Below are 24685 nucleotides of genomic sequence, written 5' to 3'. Positions count from 1 at the left end.
GGAATTTGCAAGAATGCTTGCAAAAACTTTCAATTCTTCTCTGGCCAGAGAACTGGAGAACCGCCAATGTGATATTGTTATTCAGGAAGGGAGAGAGAAATAAACCAGGAAACTACAGGCCAGTCTAACCTTGGTGGTGGGGAAACTACTAGAAATAATTCTGAGGGACAGAGTTATTCTGCAAGAAGCCGGGGCAAATCAAGAACAGTGGCATGGTTTGTTAAAAGGAGGTTATGTCAGACCAAATTGATTTAATTTTTTTTTTAAGAGATAACCAATGTGTAGATGAGGGCAATGTTTTCGATGTAATCTACTTTAGCTGGGTTTTGATATGGGCCTACATTGGAGACTGATAGCAAAAGTAAGAACCCATAGGATCCAAGGCAATTACATCAACAATTAGTTGAATGGCAGGAAGCAGACTGTGATGGTTGATGGGTATTTTCCCAAATAGAGGTGTGTCAAATGCGGTTCCACAGGAGTCAATGATGGGGCAGACGACTGTCTCTAATGAGCACTGCCTCTTCACAGGACTGTCCCTAATAAGGATGACTTACCATATATTATGTTGAGTGCACAGTAGTTTACTTTGTGTCAATTCACCAGTCAGAAACCTTCTACCCAATGAAGAGAGGACAGATACCATGTTGGCTCAGTGGTTAGCACTGCTGCCTCACAGCGCCAGGGACCAGAGTTCGATTCCAGCCTCAGGTAACTGTGTGTGTGGAGTTTGCACATTCTCCCCATGTTTGCATGGGTTTCCTCCGGGTGCTCCGGTTTTCTCCCACAGACCAAAGATGTGCAGATTAGGTGGATTAGCCATGCTAAATTGCCCATAGTGTTCAGGGATGTGTAATTTAGGTGCATTAGTTAGGGGAAATGTAGAGTAAGAGGGTAGGGGAATGGGTCTGGGTGGGTTACTCTTTAGAGGGTCAATGTGGACTTGTTGGGTCAAATGGCCTGTTTCCATATTGTAGAGGTTCTATGAGTCAATATTTTATTGAATGCCAGAGCCAGCTCGAAGGGTCGAGTAGTCTGCTCTTATCCATTGTATTATATTCTCTCCCCAAAAAAAGCAAGTGAACCTTCCAATTTTTAATTGACAGCCCAACAACTGGAATTGATAGTTGTTTGTAAGGAAGAGGAATTAATGGTTATGGAACCAAGTTGATGGAGATCAGATACACATCAACAATGATACAACTGGTTGCTGGAACAGATTCAAGGTGTTGCAGAAGCTATTCTTATTATTTTTATTTTATTTTATCAAGACGCGCTCTCCAACAATATCTCCTTCAAAATTGGTCTCAATTTCTTTAAAAATTAAAATTATTACCTCCAATGCCACATAAGACTGGACACTGTTTGTCCGATCCAGACAATCAAGGCAATTTGTTCTGAGCACTCCAGACTGCAGACTTAAAAGAACAGATGCAATTAATGGTTTACTTCTGCAGAACAGATTGAACATTATTCAGTCTTGAGGTTGCAAATTCCAATTACTGTATAACACCAGGAAGCCTGACTAAAAATTAAATGTAAAAACAAACGGTTATCAGTGGTATTGTAATTTATAATATCAGTGAAATTTTAGCAATATTATACTTTTCTGAGCAATCTGAAAAATATTGGTTCTGCATCTAGAGATTCAGAAGTAGAGATTGGTACTGTCCTGCCACTTGAGATGGAAAGAGAATAAACTTCTTCTTTTAAGAGTTATTAACCTTTGGAATTCACTACTCAAGGCAGCAGCGGAGGCTGGATTATTGAATTTATTCTGAGAGAAAGGGGATTAAATAATTCAGAAGACTGGGCACCAAAATGAAAAATTTAAAACTACAGACAGCATAGAGAAAGACACATTAACAGGATATTACTGATATAGCTCAGATCACAGAATGCAGAGTTCAAGGTCAGGTATGGAGTGAATTTATGGAGGAAGAGTGGTTAATAAAGGTTAATAATGATGGAAATATAATGCAGTGGCAATAATGGAGACTTGGCTCAAAAAAGGATAGAACTATTAATATTCCTGGGTATAAGGTATCAGGAATGAAGAGAAAGGAAAAAAGGAAGGAGTAACAATTTTGATTAAAATAAAGTGTCACAACACTAGAAAAAGGAAATACCCTTAGATGTTAATGATTACAGTTAAGAAACAAACAAGGATCAATTTCAAACTTGCGTATTTCTCAGACCATCAAATAGTGAGGAGGAGAAAGTGACCCAGATTTTCAGGCAAACTAGGATGCATGAACTATGATAATAGGAACTTAAATGGAACTTTGTGTGATTGAGGACAAACGAGGAAGAAATTTTGAAATGCATATTGGTGAACTTTTTTTGATTATTATGTCACTGTTCAATATGGAAAGTGACATTGCTGGATGTAATCCTGAGGAATAGAGTGGGTCAAATGGTGAATCTAGCCAGTAGTGATCTAAGTTGGGTAATGTATGGAGTATGACAAGGCACAATCTAAAATAAAAATACAAACTGGAGGCTACCAAATTTCAGAAAACTGAAAAGGCCCAGATAAATTGGAGTCAAAGACTGGCAAATGGAAATGTAACAAAACAATAAGAGGTCTTTAAAGAGGAGATGACTACGTACATAACTTACGTACATTCAAATAAAAGAGGGAAAAGGAAGGCAACCAATGTCAGACTGACTTAAATTACAAGGAAGTTTAAAAAAATGTGATAAAGCAGGAAAAGCAGAATTAGAGATCCCTTTTCCTTTCCACAAAAACATGTTACAATATGAAAAAAAATTCCTTTCCAGCATAACATCTGAGATAATAGTTGAGTTTTTTTTCCTAAAAGTCATGAGTCTATGGACCTCCCATCCCCAAAAGGTAAAGGAGGTAGGATAATTAAATATTTTTAGATAGGTTTTAGACTAACAAGGGAATCAATTATGGTCACTAGGGAATTTAGAGTTAAGACCGCAGTCAGATCAGCCATGATCTTGTCAAATAGCAAAACAAACTCAAGGGGCCAAATCACCTAAACTTGCTACTAATTTACATATCCACATCAATGGCATTGTGCTTTAGAATGAAGATCAGAATTTTAAGTGTGTATTCACTATTTCTCACAACAGCCTTCCATATGGATCCTCTCCCACAATTACATCAAATTGTAAGACTATTTATCTTATACCTGGAGTCCACTAGAAGATGAAATGAATCTTGCTGCAGTCCTAACATTTCGCAAATTATAGCTATCAGAATAAAGATATCACCCACATCTCATCTCATTAATTTATTTCACACAAACTCTAATGGAGGACTCACAACAAGGATCTATCAAACAGTTTATTAAATGGTTATATCCACAAGAAGCTAAATTCTTAAACATTTAAATTAGATAGATCTCTCATTTTGTAAGCACTAATTTCTATTACTTTTAATTGTATTAATATACGTTTTGAGGACATGCCACCTAAACAGTTTTTTAGTCAAGGAGACAGAGAGGACCGCAGATGCTGGAGATCAGAGTTAAGAAGTGTGGTGCTGGAAAAGCACAGTAGGTCAAGCAACATCCGAGGAACAGGAGTGTCAACATTTCGGGCATAAGCCATTCCTGATGAAGGGTTTATGCCGGAAACATCAACTCTTCTGCTCCTCGAATACTGCCTGACCTGCTGTGCTTTTCCAGCACCACACTCTTTCAGTCTTTTAGTTAACCAGACTAAATAGATAGTGTAATTTCAGCAAGGAAAACAAATTGTAATTTTACTTGACTGATGCAGTTTCATAATTTTACCACTGAAAAAGGAAATAGAATAAGAACTTCTAAAGACTCACCAGGGACATATCTGCTCACCACTGGTGAAGAAGCCAAAGTTTTCCAAGTGTTCCTGCAGCTGAGGTTTTAGCAATGAGTGCAGCTTCTCCGCCTTCCCTCCTTTCACACAATGGTGATAGTCAAAATGTATCATTGGCGTGTCAGGGGCATAAGCAGAGGCCCACATCAGTTTCTAGATAGAATAAAAAACACTTATTATATGGCTTCTTTAATGTTCATTTAATTATAAGTCATGAGATGTTCAGGAGAACTGACTGAAGTCTGGATATTTCCCACAAAGAGGGTGAGGCAAACCGGAAACCAACAGCACAGTGTGCACATCAGCCTCAGTCACATTCATCCTGATGTGGATGTGCCAGCGTTGGAGTGGGGTGGTCCAAGTTAGAAGTCACACAACACCAGGTTGTAGTCCAACCGATTTATTTGAAATCACCAACTTTTGAAGCACTGATCCTTCATCAGGTGAAGGAATAACCTGATAGAATCTCAAACAGTTGCCCTTTTGAACAGTTATTTATAACAATTAGGAATGGGTAGCAAATGCTGGCCAGCCAGTGACACCCACATATCATGTGTATAAATGGAACTGTACATGCCACAGCAGATTCTGTGTGACAGGAGCATATTTTGAACAAAAATGCTGTCTATTGTTCTGATGTGTCAAGTGTTAAAATTTCAGCATTGTCCACTATTGAATTAGGAGAAAGTGAGGACAGCAGATGCTGGTGATCAGAGTTGAGTGTGTGGTGCTGGAAAAGCACAGCAGGTCAGGCAGCATCCAAGGAGGAGAATAGCCATTCAACTTACATATAGTCATAGAATCATACAGCACAGAAACAGACACTTCAGTCCAACTAGTCCATGCTGAATGTAGTCCCAAACTAAACTAGTGCCACCTGCCTGTTCCTGGCTCATTTCCCTTCAAACATTTCCTATTCATGTACTTATCCAAATGTCTTTTAAACATCATAATTATACACACATCCATCACTTCCTCAGGAAGTTCATCACACATGCAAACCACCCTCTGATTGATTATAAACTAAACTGTTACCAGGGTTCTGAAGTTTCCTTTTATTAAAAAAAGTTGTGGTAAAAACGTGACTATAACATAATCCTAGCTAACCTTCCATTTTTCATCCTCAATGTCAAAATCACCAAGACTCTGCTGCCCATTTTCTAAATTGTGCAAACTCCCATTCACCTATCACATCTATGCTTGTTGCTCTATATTGGCTCCTGGTTATGCAATGCTTTGATTGCAAAATTTTTCATCTTAGTTTCCAAATCACTCCATGGGCTTATCCCACCCTACAGAAACAGAAAAATTGGAGCATGAGTAAGTCATTTGGTTCTTTGAGCCTGCTTTGCCATTCATTATGATCATGACTGATCATCCAACTCAGTATCCTGTTCTTATTTTCTACCCATATCTTTTGATCCTTTTAGTCTCAGAGCCATATCTAATTTCTCATGAAAACATTCAATGTTTTGGCCTCAACCACTTTCTGTGGCAAAGAATTCCACAGCCTCATCACTCAAGGTGAAGAAATTTCTCCTCAACTCCATCCTAAATGTATATCCTTAGAATGTGACATAATATCTGGAGTTTCACATGACTGTGACCATCCAACAAAATTTGGGACAGCATGGGTGGCTCAGTGGTTAGCACTGCTGTCTCACAGCACCAGGGACCTGGATTCGATTCCAGCCTCGGATGACTGTCTGTGTGGAGTTTGCACATTCTTCCAGTGGCTGCGTTGGTTTCCTCCAGGTCCTCCGGTTTCCTCCCACAATCCAAAGATGTACAGGTCAGGTGAATTGGCCATGCTAAATTGCCCATAGTGTTAGGTGCATTAGTCAGGGATAAATATAGGGTACAGGAATGGGTCTGGGTGGGTTACTCTTCAGAGGGTCAATGTGGACTTGTTGGGCTGAAGGGCCTGTTTCCATACTGTAGGGAATCTTCAGTTCTATTTACATTTTTTGCTTCATTTTCACCCTTCCAACTACAAGTGATGGGAAGTAGCACATTAGGAAAATAAATTAATTCTGAATTTTTTGAAGGCAATTTTTTGAAGAAGCTTTGAACAAAAGCTTTTAGTTAAAAAATAATGAAAAACAATGCAGAAGGTAGACTTAATATGAATAGGCATTACATATTACAGTGAAAATAAGAAAACTACTGGAAAGACTGAACACATCTAGCAGCATCTGTGGATCAACGAGCTTTCATCAGAACTGGAAAATGTTCAGATGTAACTGGTTTTAAGTATAGAGGCAGACAATTTTATGGGGGGGGCGGGGAGGTGGTGGAAGAGCAAGAAGGTAAGTTTGTGATAGGGTAGAAAGCAGGAATGATGAAATATCCAACAAGATGGTAGTGCTTGGTAACATGTTAAGGGAGGAAACAAAATATGGGTTTAGAAGAAATGTAAACAGGACTAGCTTAGCTTAGGAAACTTGGTCAGCATGGACAAGTTGACCAAACAGTCTGTTTCCATGCTGTACGACTCTATAAAAAGGGGGAGAAGATACATTCAACATCAATTGCTGTGGTCCAAGAAAATTGCGAACATGAATTCTAATCTGAAAGTATTGTGGGACTGTGTTCAAATAACAACCGAAATCGTTGAGTGGTGAAAATAGCTTCTTTTATTCAGCAATCACAGTACAAGTTCGACGTGGCAATAGAATCCCGAAATACAGTTCTTACATATATTAAAATTCCATTACTATAGTATTACATTGTTTTATCTATAGCACAGAAAGGTTTGAAGGACTTCTGTCCTGACAGACAGGATATGGGTTAAAATGTGCTAAATGCAGGCTGCTACTTCTGATGGGATTAAGAGTGTCTAACCAATCCACTTGCATAATTAAGGGGTGTTAGTCCCTTTGTCTTTTAAGTTAGTAAATGTTAGTAAAAATACCTGGCCTATATGCTCTAAATAAGTTAGAAATTGTACCTGTACTTAATAAAAAAGCAAAGGATATTAAACTGATTACTGCAGCTGGGTTGTGAGATTATTTACTATTTGCCGGATGAGTTTCATTCATTCATGCAATTTCATGGAAGCACTGTTTTGTCAGTTAGTGTCTTAAAGGGAAAATAGCCGAGTTAAGAAGTATTTAACAGGAACTTACTAACTGGGGAATCTATTCAGGTCCAGGAGATGGTTGGCAAGGGCTGATTAATATTGTAATGTTGCGTGGAGACTTGACAGGCAACATTGTTGTTTTGTATGCCACACTTATTCAGACATAAACACAGCAAGGGCTGATAAGGTGTGAAAATGTAGTAACTTTAGCGAGCTTGTGAGTGAGTTAATAAAGATAATCTGTAACACAATATCTCAGGGAGAAAGTGATGACTACAGATGCCTCAATCCTGATGAAGAGCTTATGCCCGAAAGGTCAATTCTCCTGCTCCTCGGATGCTGCCTGACCTGCTGTGCTTTTCCAGCACCACACTCCCGAACACAATATCTCACACTACTGAACTCAAAGGTTGAGCCCAGAAGTTTGTAAAGCACATAATTGAAATGATTTAAAAAATCACACAACACCAGGTTATAGTCCAACAGGTTTATTTGGAAGCACAAGCTTTTGGACAACCACCAGATGAAGGAGCAGCGCTCCGAAAGCTAGTGCTTCCAAATAAATCTGTTGGACTATAACCTGGTGCATTGTGATTTTTAACTTTGTACACCCCAGTCCAACACCGGCATCTCCAAATCATAATTGAAATGAGGTACTTTTGAGCTTCACTGACTTCTTTGCCCTTGATCTAAGGAGTGAGACTGAGATAGAGAATTAAATCAACAAGCAATTACAAGCCCAGGATCACCCTTGCAGATTAAATGGAGATTTTCATCAAAGTGGTTGCCCAATCTGTTTAATTTCCACAAATTACAGACCATATTGTCAGCAGTAAATACAATAGGCTTACTTAAAATAAGTACAAGGAGGGTTTTAAGTTTTGGATATGGAGAAGCAAGAAAGTAACAAACCAGATGTTGAGCTTCTTTGGGAAGGCAAGGAGGTATTCATGGTGATTGAGATTTTTCAAAAAGGACAGTCCCCTTGGAATGTTGGATGAGGAAGAGAAAATGTGTTTGGCTGTGGCATCACACTAGAGATGGCAGAAATGGCAGAGGATGATCTGTTCAAATGGAGGCACATGGTTTGGAAAAGAAGGACAAGTGCAACCTTTTATGGTTCTAGGAGTGAGAGAAGAGGGTAAGAGCAATATCTTTGGAAATGGATCAGATATGGTTAAAGCTCTTGTCAGCTATGATGGCAGCATTCAAGGAAAAAGGAAGACTGATTGGAAGAAGAAATATAGAAAGTGACATCATCAAACTGAGACAAAGAACCTTGGAGACTGGAAAGGAGTCCAGAAAAGGAATGGGGTAGGAGGATACAGAGTCAGGGTAGTTGTGGGAATCAGTGGACTTATACTATCCCCACCCCCCAGAACCCCGAGGGGAACACTACCCCTGCTCATGACTCTACCCCCATTCCCCCCACCATCACACCCACTCCAGGTACTGGCTCTGACCCCACTCCCAGCTCTACACCCACACCAGCTCCCAGCTCCCAGCCCTGCCGAGTTTTCACCACCCCCCCAGACCTCCCCCTCACTGAGGACGAACGATCAGTCCTCAGCAAAGGACTCACCTTCAACCCCCTCCGCCCACGCATCAATGAATTTAATACACGCTGTGACATCGAACAATTCTTCCGTCGCCTCCGCCTCCGAGCTTACTTTCACAATCAGGACACCCGCCCACCTTCCGAGGACCCCTTCGCCCACCTCCAACACACTGCATCCACCTGGACACCCCGCGCTGGCCTATTACCTGCCCTCGACCTCTTCATTTCCAACTGCCGCCGGGACATTAACCGTCTCAACCTGTCGACCCCCCTCCCCCACTCCAACCTCTCATCCTCACAACGCGCAGCCCTCCAATCCCTCTGCTCCAATCCTGACCTCACCATCAAGCCAGCGGACAAAGGGGGCGCAGTGGTAGTCTGGCGCACTGACCTCTACATCGCTGAAGCCAAACGCCAACTCGAGGACACCTCTTCCTACCGCCCCCTTGACCATGACCCCACCCCCCCATCACCAAACCATCATCTCCCAGACCATACAGAACCTCATCACCTCAGGAGATCTCCCACCTACAGCTTCCAACCTCATAGTCCGGGAACCCCGCACTGCCCGGTTCTACCTCCTTCCCAAGATCCACAAGCCTGACCACTCTGGCCGACCCATTGTCTCAGCATGCTCCTGCCCCACTGAACTCATCTCTACCTACCTCGACACTGTCCTATCCCCCCTAGTCCAGGAACTCCCTACATACGTCCGAGACACCACCCACGCCCTCCACCTCCTCCAAGACTTCCGTTTCCCCGGCCCCCAACGCCTCATCTTCACCATGGATATCCAATCCCTCTACACCTCCATCCGCCATGACCAGGGCCTCCAAGCCCTCCGTTTTTTCCTCTCCAGACGTTCCCAACAGTACCCCTCCACCGACACTCTCATTCGTTTGGCCGAACTGGTCCTCACCCTTAACAATTTCTCCTTTGAATCCTCCCACTTCCTCCAGACCAAAGGGGTAGCCATGGGCACACGTATGGGCCCCAGCTATGCCTGTCTCTTTTTTGGCTACGTAGAGCAGTTGATCTTCCGTAATTACACCGGCACCACTCCCCACCTCTTCCTCCGCTACATTGATGACTGCATTGGCACCACCTCGTGCTCCCGCGAGGAGGTTGAGCAATTCATCAACTTCACCAACACATTCCACCCTGACCTTAAATTTACCTGGACCATCTCTGACACCTCCCTCCCCTTCCTGGACCTCTCCATCTCCATCAGTGACGACCGACTTGACACTGACATTTTCTACAAACCCACCGACTCCCACAGCTACCTCGATTACACCTCTTCCCACCCTACCTCTTGCAAAAATGCCATCCCGTATTCCCAATTCCTCTGCCTCCGCCGTATCTGCTCCCAGGAGGAGCAGTTCCACCATAGAACACACCAGATGGCCTCCTTCTTTAGAGACCGCAATTTCCCTTCCCATGTGGTTAAAGATGCCCTCCAACGCATCTCGTACACATCCCACACATCCGCCCTCAGACCCAACCCCTCCAACCGCAACAAGGACAGAACGCCCCTGGTGCTCACCTTCCACCCTACCAACCTTCGCATAAACCAAATCATCCGCCGACATTTCCGCCACCTCCAAACAGACCCCACCACCAGGGATATATTTCCCTCCCCACCCCTCTCCGCCTTCCGCAAAGACCGTTCCCTCCGTGACTACCTGGTCAGGTCCACGCCCCCCTACAATCCACCCTCCCATCCTGGCTCTTTCCCCTGCCACCGCAGGAACTGTAAAACCTGTGCCCACACCTCCTCCCTCACCTCCATCCAAGGCCCTAAAGGAGCCTTCTACATCCATCAAAGTTTTACCTGCACATCCACTAATATCATTTATTGTATCCGTTGCTCCCGATGCGGTCTCCTCTACATTGGGGAGACTGGGCGCCTCCTAGCAGAGCGCTTTAGGGAACATCTCCGGGACACCCGCACCAATCAACCAAATCGCCCCGTGGCTCAACATTTCAACTCCCCCTCCCACTCTGTCGAGGATATGGAGGTCCTGGGCCTCCTTCACCGCCGCTCCCTCACCACCAGACGCATGGAAGAAGAACGCCTCATCTTCCGCCTCGGAACACTTCAACCCCAGGACATCAATGTGGATTTCAACAGTTTCCTCATTTCCCCTTCCCCCACCTCATCCTAGTTTCTAACCTCCAGCAACACGATCCCCTGACTTGTCCGGACTTGTCCGACCTGCCCAGCTCCTTTTCCACCTATCCACTCCACCCTCTCCTCCCTGACCTATCACCTTCATCTCCTCCCCCACTCACCTATTGTACTCTATGCTACTCTATCCCCACCCCCACCCTCCTCTAGCTTATCTCTCCACGCTTCAGGCTCTCTGCCTTTATTCCTGATGAAGGGCTTTTGCCCGAAACGTCGATTTTGCCTGTCCTCGGATGCTGCCTGAATTGCTGTGCTCTTCCAGCACCACTGATCCAGAACCTTATACCAGTTATTGCCTGACAGCCTACACCCAGAACTGGAGAAAAGGAAGGGTGGCATTGGAGGTGGACCAGGTGAAAGAAATGGAAGGATAGAATATGGAAGTGGGGGGGGGGGGGGGGAGGAGGGATGATTTTTTTCTAGTCAAGAGCAACAAAAAGAAATGAAGCTAATTCAGAAAATTACACTGATATTGCCATCAATGCTCTACATGCACTACAATATAGATAAGGTTAGCCTGAATCAAAGAATGTTCAATTCTTTGCCACAAAAAGGCAGGCATATTAGATCAGATTCCCTACAGTATGGAAACAAGCCATTCGGCCCAACAAGTCCATACCGATGCTCCGAAGAGTAACTCACACAGACCCATTCCCCTACCCTATATTTACCCCGACAAATGCACCTAACACTATGGGGAATTTAGCATGACCAATTCACCTAACGTGCACATCTTTGGATTGTAGGAGAAAACTGGAGCATCCAGAGGAAACCTACGCAGACACTGAGAGCATGTGCAAACTCTGCACAGACAGTCGTCCAAGACTGGAATCAAACCCAGGTCCCTGGTGCTGTGAGGCAGCAGTGCTAACCACTGAGCCACTGTGCTGCATATCCAGGGTCCATATATGTTCCCACAGCAATAAATGTTATTTAGAAGAATGGAATTAAAGAGACTGTTTAGTACAAGAGTACTACTCAGTGATAGTCAAAGCTACCCTGACAGCATTTCTTCATACCTTTCTTCCTGTAATTTTATTCTTTTTTATTCATTCGTGGGATGTGCATGCTTCTGGTCGGCAAGCACTTATTCTCCATTCCTAGTTGCCCTTGAAAAGGTGGTGGTGAATTGCCTTCTTGAACTGCTGAAAGTCCACCTGTGAGTTGACCCACAATGCCGACAAGGTGGGAATTCCAGGATGCTCCCCTAGTGACAGTGAAAGGAGGCAATATACTTCCAAATCAGCATGATGACTGGCTTGGAGGGGAACTTGCGAGATGGTGTTCCTGTGTTCCTCTTGCCGTTATCCTTCTAGATATGGCGGGAGAAACAGCAAGTGCACTTGTGGTCATTTTCTAAAATTCACTGAACTCTGGGGTAGTTCCAGCAGATTGGAAAACAGCAAATGTCATGCCACTGTTTAAAATGGGTGGTAGACAAAAGATGAGCAATTATAGACCGGTTAGCTTAACCTGTGTAGTGGGGGAGATGCTGGAGTTTGTTATCAAGGATGAAATAGCAAGGCATTTAGATAGAAATTGTCCCATTGGGCAGACGCAGCATGGGTTCATGAAAGGCAGGTCATGCTTAACTAATCTTTTGGAATTCTATGAAGACAGTACGAGCACAGTGGACAATGGGGACCCAGTAGATGTGTTGTATCTAGACTTCCAAAAGGCCTTCGACAAGGTGCTGGACTATACCGGCACACTGGCTCAGTGGTTAGCACTGCTGACTCAGGGACACGGGTTTGACTCCAGCTTCGGGTGACTGTCTGTGTGGAGTTTGCATATTCTCCCTGTGTCTGTGTAGGTTTCCTCCCACAATCCAAAGATGTGCAGGTTAGGTGAATTGGCCATGCTAAATTGCCCATAGTGTTCAGGGATGTGTGGATTGGGTGCATTAGTCTCGGGTGACCAAATCGACACGGACATCTACTATAAACCGACCGACTCCCACAGCTACCTAGACTACACCTCCTCCCACCCTGCACCCTGTAAAAACGCCATCCCATATTCCCTATTCCTTCGTTTCCGCCACATCTGCTCCCAGGAGGACCAGTTCCAAAACCGTACAACCCAGATGGCCTCCTTCTTCAAGGACCGCAATTTCCCCCCAGATGTAGTCAACGATGCCCTCCACCGCATCTCCTCCACTTCCCGCTCCTCCGCCCTTGAGCCCCGCCCCTCCAACCGCCACCAGGTCAGAACCCCACTGGTCCTCACCTACCACCCCACCAACCTCCATGTACAACGTATCATCCGCCGTCATTTCCGCCACCTCCAAACGGACCCCACCACCAGTGATATATTTCCCTCCCCTCCCCTATCAGCGTTCCGAAGAGACCACTCCCTCCGTGACTCCCTCGTCAGGTCCACACCCCCCACCAACCCAACCTCCACTCCCGGCACCTTCCCCTGCAACCGCAAGAAATGCAAAACTTGCGCCCACACCTCCCCCCCTTACTTCCCTCCAAGGCCCCAAGGGACACTTCCATATCTGCCACAAATTCACCTGCACCTCCACACACATCATCTATTGCATCCGCTGCACCCGATGTGGCCTCCGCTATATTGGGGAGACAGGCCGCCTACTTGCAGAACGTTTCAGAGCACACCTCTGGGACATCCGGACCAACCAACCCAACCACCCCGTAGCCCAACACTTTAACTCCCCCTCCCACTCCACCAAGGACATGCAGGTCCTTGGACTCCTCCATCGCCAGACCATGGCAACATGACGGTTGGAGGAAGAGTGCCTCATCTTCTGCCTGGGAACCCTCCAACCACAAGGGATGAACTCCGATTTCTCCAGTTTCCTCATTTCCCCTCCCCCCACCTTGTCTCAGTCAAATCCCTCGAACTCAGCACCGCCTTCCTAACCTGCAATCATCTTCCTGACCTCTCCGCCCCCACCCCACTCCGGCCTATCACCCTCACCTTGACCTCCCTCCACATATCGCATTTCCAAAGCCCCTCCCCCAAGTCCCTCCTCCCTACCTTTTATCTTAGCCTGCTGGACACTCTTTCCTCATTCCTGAAGAACGGCTTATGCCCGAAACGTCGATTCTCCTGTTCCTTGTATGCTGCCTGACCTGCTGCGCTTTTCCAGCCACACATTTTCAGCTCTGCATTAGTCAGTGGTAAATGTAGAGGAATAGGTTTGGGTGGGATACTCTCTACAGGGTCAGTGTGGACTTGTTGGGCCAGAGGGCTGGTTTCCACACTATAGGGATTCTATGATATCATTCTATGAACAGGCTGCTGCATAAGATAAAGATGCACAGCATTACTGGTAAAGTATTAGCATGGATAGAGGATTGGTTGACTAACAGGAAACAAAGAGAGTGCGGATAAATGAGTGCTATTCTGGTTGGCTATTCACAATTTATATAGATGATTTGGAGTTGGGGACCACATGTAGTGTGTCAAAGTTTGCAGATGACATTAAGACGAGCAGCAGAGCAAAATGTACAGAGGACTGTGAAACTTTGCAGAGGAACATAGATAAATTATCTGGGCAAAGGTCTGGCAGATGGAATACAATATTAATAAATGTGAAGTCATTCATTTTGGTAGGAGTAACAGTAATAAATGGCTATTACTTGAATGATAAAAAGCTGCAGCTGCTGCTGTGCAGAGGGACCTGGGTGTCCTTGTGCATGAATCACAGAAGGTTGGTCTGCAGGTCCAATGAATAAATAGCAATGCAAATAAAATTTGTTCCTATTGCTAAAGGGATTGAATTTAAAAGCAGGGAACTTGTGTTGCAGCAGAGTGCTGACAAGGCCACACCTGGAGTAGTGCGTGCAGTTTTGGTCTCCAGAGGAGGTACACTAGGTTGATTCTGGAGCTGAGGGGGTTGGCTTACGAGGAGAGACTGAGGAGAAAGTCTAGGATTATATTCATTGTAATTTAGAAGAATAAGGTAGGATCTTATAAAAATACATAAAATTACAAAGGGAATAAATAAGATAGCAGTGGAGAAAATGTGTCCACCTGCAGGTGAAACTAGGACAAGAGGGCGGAGCAGATTTAGGACTGAGTTGAGAAGGAACATCTTCACCCAGAGAGTTGTGAATCGATAGAATTCCCTGCCCAGGGGTGTAGTTGACACTACTTTAGTGAATGTTTTTAAAGCTAAGATAGACTTTTTTAAAACAATAAAGGAATTAGGGGTTATGGTGAGAGAGCGGGTAGGTGAAGCTGAGGACACAAAAAGATCAGCCATGAACTTATTGAAATGGCAAAGCAGGTTCGAAGGGCCAGATGGTCTACTCTTGCTCTGAGTTCTTACTTCTAGATGGAAGTAGTCATGGTGGATGGAGGTGGATATACACAAACTGGTTCAATTGAATCTCTTAATCAATATCGAGTGTAGAGGCATTCTTAGGAAGGCAAACAGGGGATACAGGTAGCATTAGCAGATAAGGTAAAGGATAATCAAAATTGATTCTACAACTACACTAAGAGGAAGAGGGTAACTAGAAAGAGGGTAAAGCCCCTTAAAGATCAAGGAGGTTGTCCTGGTGTTGAACCCCAGGACATGGGAGAGATACCTCCTATGTTCACATCCAAATCATTTATATAAATCACGAAAAGCAGTGGACCCAGCACTGATCCTTGTGGCACACCACTGGTCAGAGGCCTCCAGTCTGAAAAGCAACCCTGCTCCACCACCCTTTGTCTTCTACCTTGGAGCCAATTCTGTATCCAAATGGCTAGTCCTTTGAGTAAAGGAGTTGGGAAGTCATATTGAGGTTGTATAGGAGATTGGTGAGGCCTCTTCTGGAATACCATGTCCTGTTCTAGTCACCCAGTTATATGAAGGATATTATCAAGCTGGAGAGGGTTCAGAAGAGATTTTCCAGGATGTTGTCAGATACGTGCATGTCTTTGTTTAGCCTGGTCCAGGATGGATGTATTGTCCCAGTCAAACTGGTGTCCCTCTTCTTCTGTGTGCATGAATACCAGTGATAGTTGGTCATGCCTTTTGTTGACTAGTTGGTGCTCATGTATTCTGGTGGCTAGTTTCCTGCCCATCTGTCCAATATAATGTTTGTTGCAGTCCTTGCAGGATATTTTGTGCATGACGTTTGTTCTGCTGGTTGTTGGTATGGGGTCCTTTAAATTCATCAGGAGAGGTTTCAGTGTGGTGGTAAGTTTGTGGGCTACCATGATGCCTAGGGGCTGGAGTAGTCTGGTTGTCATCTCCGAGATGTCTTTGATGTATGGCAGGGTGGCTAGAGTCTCTGGGCATGTTGTGTCTTCTTGTTTACGTCTGTTGTGCAGGAATTGGCAGACAGCGCATATCGTGTATCTGTTGCTCCTGAATACGTTGTGTAGGGCTTTTCTTCAGCTTCTCGGTAGTTCCTGGGTGCTGCAGTGTGTTGTGGCTCATTTAAGTATTGTTCTGATGCAGTTCCACTTGTCGGTGTTGGGATGACTCTTTCTATTGTTGAACATCTATTCAGTGTGTAGAGCTTTCCTGTCTGTAGAGCTGTGTGTAGAGCTGGTCTGCAGCTCTCTGTTGGCTTTTCTTTCTACTGTGAAATCTAGGAAGGGGAGTCAGTTGAGTTTTCTTCCTCTTTGGTGAACTTTAGACCAGTAAGGATGTTGTTTATGTGTTTGTGAGTTTCTTCTAATTTGATGCATTTCATGATGACAAAGGTGTCATCCACATAACGGACTCAAAGGTTGGGCTAGATCATGGGAAGGGCTGTTCATTCTAACCTCTGCATAACTGCTTCTGCTAAAAATTCTGATATTGGGATCCCATAGGTGTCCCATTGATTTGTTTGTAGATCTTGTCATTGAAGGTGATCAAACAATCCCTCCATTAGGGAGAGGTGATGGCCTAGTGGTATTATTGCTGGTGGGCTGTTAATTCAGAGACCCAGATAATATTATATGGAGGGGAAAGTGAAGACTGCAGATGCTGGAGATCAGAGCTGAAAATGTCTTGCTGGAAAAGCGCAGCAGGTCAGGCAGCATCCTAGGAGCAGGAGAATCAACGTTTCGGGCATGAGCCCTTCTTCAGGAATGAGGAAAGTGTGTCCAGCAAGCTAAGATAAAAGGTAGGGGGGAGGGACTTGGGGGAGGGGCGTTGGAAATGCGATTGGTGGAAGGAGGTCAAGGTGAGGGTAATAGGCCGGAGTGGGGGTGGGGGCGGAGAGGTCAGTAAGAAGATTGCAGGTTAGGAAGGCGGTGCTGAGTTCGAGGGATTTGACTGAGACAAGGTGGGGGGAGGGGAAATGAGGAAACTGGAGAAATCAGAGTTCATCCCTTGTGGTTGGAGGGTTCCTAGGCAGAAGATGAGGCACTCTTCCTCCAACCGTCATGTTGCCATGGTCTGGCGATGGAGGAGTCCAAGGACCTGCATGTCCTTGGTGGAGTGGGAGGGGGTTGAAGTGTTGAGCCACGGGGTGATTGGGTTGGTTGGTCCGGGTGTCCCAGAGGTGTTCTCTGAAACGTTCCGCAAGTAGGTGGCTTGTCTCCCCAATATAGAGGAGGCCACATCGGGTGCAGCGGATGCAATAAATGATGTATGTGGAGGTGCAGGTGAATTTCTGGCGGATATGGAAGTGTCCCTAGGGGCCTTGGAGGGAAGTAAGGGGGGGAGGTGTGGGCGCAAGTTTTGCATTTCTTGCGGTTGCAGGGGAAGGTGCCGGGAGTGGAGGTTGGGTTGGTGGTGGGTGTGGACCTGACGAGGGAGTCACGGAGGGAGTGGTCTTTTCAGAACGCTGATAGGGGAGGGGAGAGAAATATATCACTGGTGGTGGGGTCCGTTTGGAGGTGGCGGAAATGACGGCGGATGATACGATGTATATGGAGGTTGGTGGGGTGGTAGGTGAGGACCAGTGGGGTTCTGTCCTGGTGGCAATTGGAGGGGCGGGGCTCAAGGGTGGAGGAGCGGGAAGTGGAGGAGATGGGGTGGAGGGCATTGTCGATCACGTCTGGGGGGGAAATTGCGGTCTTTGAAGAAGGAGGCCATCTGGGTTACACGGTATTGGAACTGGTCTTCCTGGGAGCAGATGCGGCGGAGACGAAGGAATTGGGAATACGGGATGGCGTTTTTACAGGGGGCAGGGTGGGAGGAGGTGTCGTCTAGGTAGCTGTGGGAGTCGGTCGGTTTATAGTAAATGTCCGTGTTGATTCAGTAGCCCGAGTTAGAAATGGAAAGGTCTAGGAAGGGGAGGGAGGAGTCTGAGACGGTCCAGGTGAATTTGAGGTCGGGGTGGAAGGTGTTGGTAAAGTGGATGAACTGTTCAACCTCCTCGTGGGAGCACAAGGCAGCGCTGATACAGTCATCGATGTAGCGGAGGAAAAGGTGGGGGGTGGTGCCAGTGTAGCTGTGGAAGATGGACTGTTACACATATCCTACGAAGAGGCAGGCATAGCTGGGGCCCATGCGGGTGGCCATGGCTACTCCTTTGGTTTGGAGGAAGTGGGAGGATTGGAAAGAGAAGTTGTTCAGGGTGAGGACCAGTTCAGTCAGTCGAAGGAGGGTGTCAGTGGAAGGGTACTGGTTGGTACGGCGGGAAAGAAACAAGCGGAGGGCTTTCAGTCCTTCGTGATGGGGGATGGAGGTGTACAGGGACTGGATGTCCATGGTGAAGATAAGGCGTTGGGGACCAGGGAAGTGAAAATCATGGAGGAGGTGGAGGGCGTGGGTGGTGTCCCGAACGTAGGTGGGGAGTTCTTGGACTAAGCGGGACAGGACCATGTCGAGGTATGCAGAGATGAGTTCGGTGGGGCAGGAGCAGGCTGAGACAATGAGTCGGCCGGGGCAGTCAGGTTTGTGGATTTTGGGCAGGAGGTAGAAACAGGCGGTGCGGGGTTGTGGGACTATGAGGTTGGAGGCGGTGGATGGGAGATCCCCTGAGGTGATGAGGTTATGGATGGTCTGGGAGATGATGGTTTGGTGGTGGGAGGTGAGGTCATGGTCAAGGGGGCAGTAGGAGGAGGTGTCCGTGAGCTGGGGTTTAGCCTCAGCGGTGTAAACGTCCGACCATTCCGGATGGAATGCTTTTCGTAGATTCAGTGTGAACTTGTTGAGTCGAATGGCCTGTTTCCACACTGTAGGGATTCTATGAAATTCTCAAATATCAATCTATCCTCGTTAACGGTTTATATTCTTCTCGCAACTTGCCTATCCACCAATTTTTATATCATCTGCAAATCTGGCTATTGTACATTTGCTTCCTTCCTCCAAGTCAATAATATGTTGTAAACAAATGCGGTCCCAACACGGATCTCTGTGGAACCCCACCTGGTCAGGGTCGAAAAGTGTGGCGCTGGAAAAGCACAGCCAGTCAGGCAGTATGCAAAGAGCAGAAGAGTCAACGTTTCGGGCATAAGCCCTTCATCAGGAATGGTTTACAGAGTGCCAAGCTAAAAAAACTCTATCCCCACTGATGTTTCCTGCCCATCAGCCAATTCTCCATCCATGCCTATACTGCCTCGAACACCCTATCACTCAACCTTTTGTGAGATATCTTGTTGAACACCTTCTGGAAGTCCAAATACAACATATGTATTGGTTCCCTTCAGTCAACTTTGGTTGAGACTTGCTTGAAAAATAATAATAAATTAGTCAGATATGATTTCCCTTTTATGAAGCTATGCTGACTCTGCTTGATTAATGATTTCCCAAATCTGCAGCTATCATTTCCTCCATAATAATTCCAACTTAGGCTAATCAGCCTACAGTTATGCACTTTTTCCCTTACTTTTCTCCTTTATTGAATTTAGGTGTCACATGACACTTTTCCAATCCTCAGGTATTTCTCCAAGATCCAAAGATTTCTAGAATGTAACAACAATGTATCCACTATCTCTGTGGCTACCTCTTTTCAGATCCTCGAGTGCAAGCCATCAGGTTCAGGACACTTACCTACCTTTAGCCCCATTAGTTTGTCTCATTACTATTTCTCAAGTGATGTTGAGAAAATAATTCCTCCCCTATGTTTTTATATTTACTGAGATGCTCCAAGTATTTTTTACCATATCAGATGAGTACAAAATATCCATTTTCTCATTCCCCAAAACTATTTCCCTAGACTCTAGCTCTAAAGGGCTTATGTTCATTTTGACCTTTTCTATTTCTTTTTATATATTTAAAGAAGCTCTTACTGTCAGTTTTTATATTCCTTGTTAATTTGGCCTCGTAGATTACTTTCTCTCTCCAAAGAGGAACATCTCGCCCTATAATCGGTAAAAAGAGTGTGAAAGGTGGTGTAACCTGCTCTTCAGCAACTTCCTGGTTAAATAAAATAAATCCCTGACACTCACTTTAAAATTAACAAGTAACAATTTATTCATCTAAATCTAACAGTGAATTAACTAAATTATTAACAAACAGAATAAAACCCTTCTAACTACTAAATATTCCCAAATAAGACAAGATTCTAATGGCATGCTGTTCCAATAAATACCAGTCCCACTCATATACGAAAAAATAGGATTTATTCTCTCACAATTACAGCTAGGTTGTGTGTCTTTCAGAACATTACGTGCCTTCTTCTGTTGATTCTTCTGTCAGTAACTCTTTCACCGTCATTGGTACTGTTATATTTTAGATGACGCTTTCTCGAAAGCATAGATGACTATGAGAGCTAATTTCTCTCTCTAGAATTGAGGGCTGTTAGCTCAGGCGATGACAGTCAGCTCTGGGGTCTTTGTCTAATTGCCCCTCTCTTTTATACTCTTGATGACATATAGGATTGGTCCTATCTTGTCAAAACCATCAGATTTAAATTTAATAGGTGCTTGGTATGTAAGGGCCTAACTTAAGTTGATTGGCTAAATTTAAAACCTGTTACCTTGATGAAAACTGTTGCTTGGCCTGCTAACTGTTTGGTTTTTCAATACAAATATTTCAGTTCAAGTGCTCTCTGTTGCTGCAAACTTTAAAACTGTTTACAGGCATCCAAGCACTGAAAAAACACCACCTTTTCAAAGAACCACATAATGTTCCCCCCACTTTTTACAATTTTAGAAATATCAAATTCTAACTTCCTCTTTCCCAATCTACAATTATTCTACCCAATGTTGCAACTTTTTTTAGACCTCTTTTGCTGAATTCTATTTTGTTTTCCTTCCTTCCATGCTTTTTCTTTCAACTTCTTTTATACTTAACTTCCTTGTTTAGCCACAAATGGGTCGCTCTCTCTTTAGGCTAGCTTAGTCATCGACTTGAAATGTTTAGTCTCTTTCTCTTTCCACAGTTGCTACCAAATCTGTTCCATATTATCTGAATATCCTGTTTTCATGGAATTTGTGTCTGTTCTATTTTGCTTTTATGTCAAGAACAATGTGCCTTTTTCAATTGGAACTCCCACACAACGGAATCGGGTCAAACCCATGACTTGAAGCCGAACGGCAGTTCACCAAGCCTTCTTGGCAAATAATTTCATGCCGTATTTTTCCTTACCCAAATTTAAATTCAGGTTTAAATTCAATTCCCAAAAGTTATAGACCGTTGAGATTCTGCAGTGGATTGTTTAGTGACTAACTCACTAAACAATCCACATCTCTACAGTGCATACAAAATGTTTCAGACAAAGTTTTCACTGATGACATCCCTACCTTAAAAGCCCTGCTAAGAACCTCCTCTCCTCCTTTAATTCTTAGCAGGTTAACAATGACTTGACTCCCATACTGCTGTCTCAGCAAAATCAAATGCCTGCAAAATCACAGTCAATGCATTTTATTCACTTCATAGATGGCCAGGTGCAATGATTATGCACATATACTATACAAAAGTAAGCATTATAATCTAATATTCATTTTTCACATTTAAAAATACATAAAGTCATGTGTATCATAGATATAAATGTACATTATAAATACATTTTGTATAAATTTCAGCCGTCACACAATGGAAGCATTCCGAGTTTGGATATTATGGATTCAATGGAGAAAGTGAGGACTGCAGATGCTGGAGATCAGAGCTGAAAATGTGTTGCTGGAAAAGCCCAGCAGGTCAGGCAGCATCCAAGAAACAGGAGAATCAACGTTTCGGGCATAAGCCCTTCTTCAGGAATGATATCGATGTTTCGGGCATTCCTGAAGAAGGGCTTATACCCGAAACGTCGATTCTCCTGTTCCTTGGATGCTGCCTGACCTGCTGCGCTTTTCCAGCAACACATTTTCAGCTATTATGGATTCAATTCCAACCTCAGAACTTGAGCACAGAATCTAGTCTGACACTTCAGTGCAATACTGAGGAAATGCTGCACTATCACAGTAGTCATTTTCTACCTGAGATGTCAAACCAAGGTATCATCAGCCCTCTAAGGTTAGCATAAAATATCCCACTGCACTACTTGAATTAAGAGCAGTATACCAAAAGCAACTTAAACTAACTTGGAAGGGGAAAGAGAGCCAAGATGAAGCAGAGAGGAACAATATTAAAGGCAGAGAAACAATTGGCACGAGAATAAACAGTCGCCCAGAAATCTGAAGGAATCAGACAAAAGAGAAATGCAAGCAGAATATGGAAACATTAATCACAATATTAGGTTTATTGCTGCAATGGAAAAGAATAACCATAGATGAAGATACTTCAAGGACTGTGAGTAGATCTGGCATCATACCTTAAGAAGGATGCATTGGCCTTGGAAGGTGTACAACCTAGATTTATAAGGATGATGCCTGGCCTTCAGGGGTTAAGTAATGAGGACAGATTATATAAATTAGGCTGTTTTCTCTGAAATTTAGAAGGTTAAAGGATAATCTGATTGAAGTCTTCAAAATAGTAACAGAAAAAGACAGAATAGACAAAGATAAATTATTTCACTGGTTGAAGATTCTGTAACACAGGGACATAGTCCAAAAAATAGGAAATTATCAGGAATGACGTGATGAAGCACTTCTACACACAAAGGATGACAGAGGTTTGGAATTCTCTTTCACAACCTGTTTTTCAGCGGCAGTGGCAGCAGCAACTCGAAGGGCGGCAGCTTGCACCAGGGGACTGCTGGGAGCAGTGAGTTATTGATTTGTGCTTTTAAAGTTGAAGTCAGAGAGCAGAGGTTTCTGGGAAAGGAGGGACTTCTTATTTTTATTTCTGTCCTGCTATATAAGTCGGTGTCTTCTCAACCCGAGACCCTACCTTTGCAGGGCCTCCCACCCAACCACCTCCTCTAACCTTAAAAACCAGGGACATATTAGGCAAGTGTCTCTTCTTTTATACTTCGTGACTAGGGGACTAGCAGGGATGGCAGTACAGGGAGAGCAATGTTCTTCCTGCAGGATGGTTGAGGTCAGGGATGCCAATAATGTCCCATCCAAGTACATCTGCAGGAAGTGCACCCAACTCTCGTTCCTCCAAGACCATGCTAGGGAACTGGAGCGGGAGCTGGATGAACTTCGGATCATTCGGGAGGCAGAGGTTGTGATAGACAGAAGTTACAGGGAAGTAGTTACTCTTGGGCAAGAGGAGAGTTGGGTGACTGTTCGAAGGGGGAAAAAAACAGTCATTGGAGGGATCCCCTGTGGTCGTTCCCCTGAAAAACATGTATACCGTTTTGGATACTGTTGAGGGGGACGACTTACCAGGAGTATGCAGTGGGGCCCAGGTCTCTGGCACAGAGCCATCCCTGTTGCACAGAAGGGAAGGAGGGAAAGGAGGAGAATGTTAGTCATTGGGGACTCAATAGGTAGAGGCTCAGATAGAAGGTTTGTAGGGAACGAACGAGACTCGCAGTTGGTGTGTTGCCTCCCAGGTGCAAGAGTCTGTGCCGTCTTGGATCATAACTTTGGGGTCCTGAAGGGAGAGGGTGAGCAGCCTCAAGTCGTTGTCCATGTAGGTACCAATGACATAGGTAGAAAGAGGGATAGGGATGTAAGGCAGGATTTCAGGGAGCTGGGGTGGAAGTTGAGAGCTAGAACAAACAGAGTTGTTTTCTCTGGATTATTACCCATGCCATGTGATAGCGAGGCAAGGAATAGGGAGAGATATCAGCTAAACATGTGGCTGAAAGGATGGGACAGGAGGGAGGGTTTCAGGTTTTTGGATAATTGGGGCTCATTCTGGGGAAGGTGGGACTTATACAAATAGGAGTCTTCACTTGAACCAGAGGGGTACTAATATCCTGGGTGGGAAATTTGCTGGTGATATTCGGGTGGGTTTAATCTAGCTCAGCAGGGAGATGGGAACTGGAGGTGTAGCTGCAGTGCACAGGAGGATGAGAGTAGGAAGGACAGGGACAGGATTTCAGGGTCACAGGAATGTGCTGGCAGACAGCGAAGTGGTTTGAAGTGTGTCTACTTCAACGCCAGAAGTATCCGAAATAAGGTAGGTGAACTTGCAGCATGGATAGGTACCTGGTACTTTGATGTTGAGGCCATTTTGAAGACATGGATAGAGCAGGGTGAGAAATGGATGTTGCAGATTCCAGGGTTTAGATCTTTAATTAAAAACAGGCGAGGCGGTAAAAGAGGGGGAGGCGTGGCCTTGTTAGTCAAAGATAGTATAACGGTGGCTGACAGAACTTTTGATGAGGACTCGTCTACTGAGGTAGTGTGGGCTGAGGTTAGAAACAGGACAGGAGAGGTCACACTTCTTGGAGATTTTTACAGGCCTCTGCAGAGTTCCAGGGAGATAGAAGAGAGGATTAGTAACATTATTCTGGGTAGGAGTGAAAGGAACAGGATGGTCATTATGGGGGCTTTAACTTACCCAACATTGATTGGAAATATTCATAGCTCTAGTACGTCGGATGGATCAGTTTTTGTCCAATGTGTACAGGAGGGTTTCCTGACACAGTGTGTCGAAGGTCCGACAAGCGGGGAGGCCAAACTGGATCTCGTGCTTAGTAATGAACCAGGCCAGATGTTTGATTTAGTTGTAGGTGAGAACTTTGGAGAGAGTGACCATAATTCAGTTACGTTTAGTTTAGCGATGGAAAGGGATCAGTACATGCCACAGGTCAAGAACATAGAACATAGAACATAGAACAATACAGCACAGAACAGGCCCTTCGGCCCACGATGTTGTGCCGAACTTCTAACCTAG

The 24685-nt window shown here is 44.7% G+C and overlaps 1 protein-coding gene across 3 annotated transcripts in view; it reads right to left on the bottom strand.

The window, feature by feature from the left end:
* The window catches only part of LOC122553185 (polyphosphatidylinositol phosphatase SYNJ2-like), a 244735-nt gene that overhangs the window by 109488 nt on the left and 110562 nt on the right, over nt 1-24685 (bottom strand). For all 3 annotated transcript variants that reach the window (XR_015758472.1, XM_087991469.1, XM_087991468.1), the window contains exons 7-9: nt 21253-21349; nt 3812-3984; nt 1337-1418 (exon numbers count right to left, since the gene is read on the bottom strand). Coding sequence is in view for 2 of the 3 variants with exons in the window: in XM_087991469.1 (XP_087847595.1) it covers nt 1337-1418; nt 3812-3984; nt 21253-21349 (352 nt within the window). In the remaining variant the exon portion in view is untranslated. The remainder of the gene's footprint in view (nt 1-1336; nt 1419-3811; nt 3985-21252; nt 21350-24685) is intronic.

This window comes from Chiloscyllium plagiosum, unplaced genomic scaffold (assembly GCF_037043375.1).
Source record: "Chiloscyllium plagiosum isolate Xiang-an unplaced genomic scaffold, Cpla_swu_hap1 HiC_scaffold_10, whole genome shotgun sequence".
Classification (NCBI taxonomy): Eukaryota; Metazoa; Chordata; class Chondrichthyes; order Orectolobiformes; family Hemiscylliidae; genus Chiloscyllium; species Chiloscyllium plagiosum.
The sequence above is the reverse complement of the archived record's forward strand: the minus strand, read 5'-3'. Positions and strand labels throughout refer to the sequence as shown.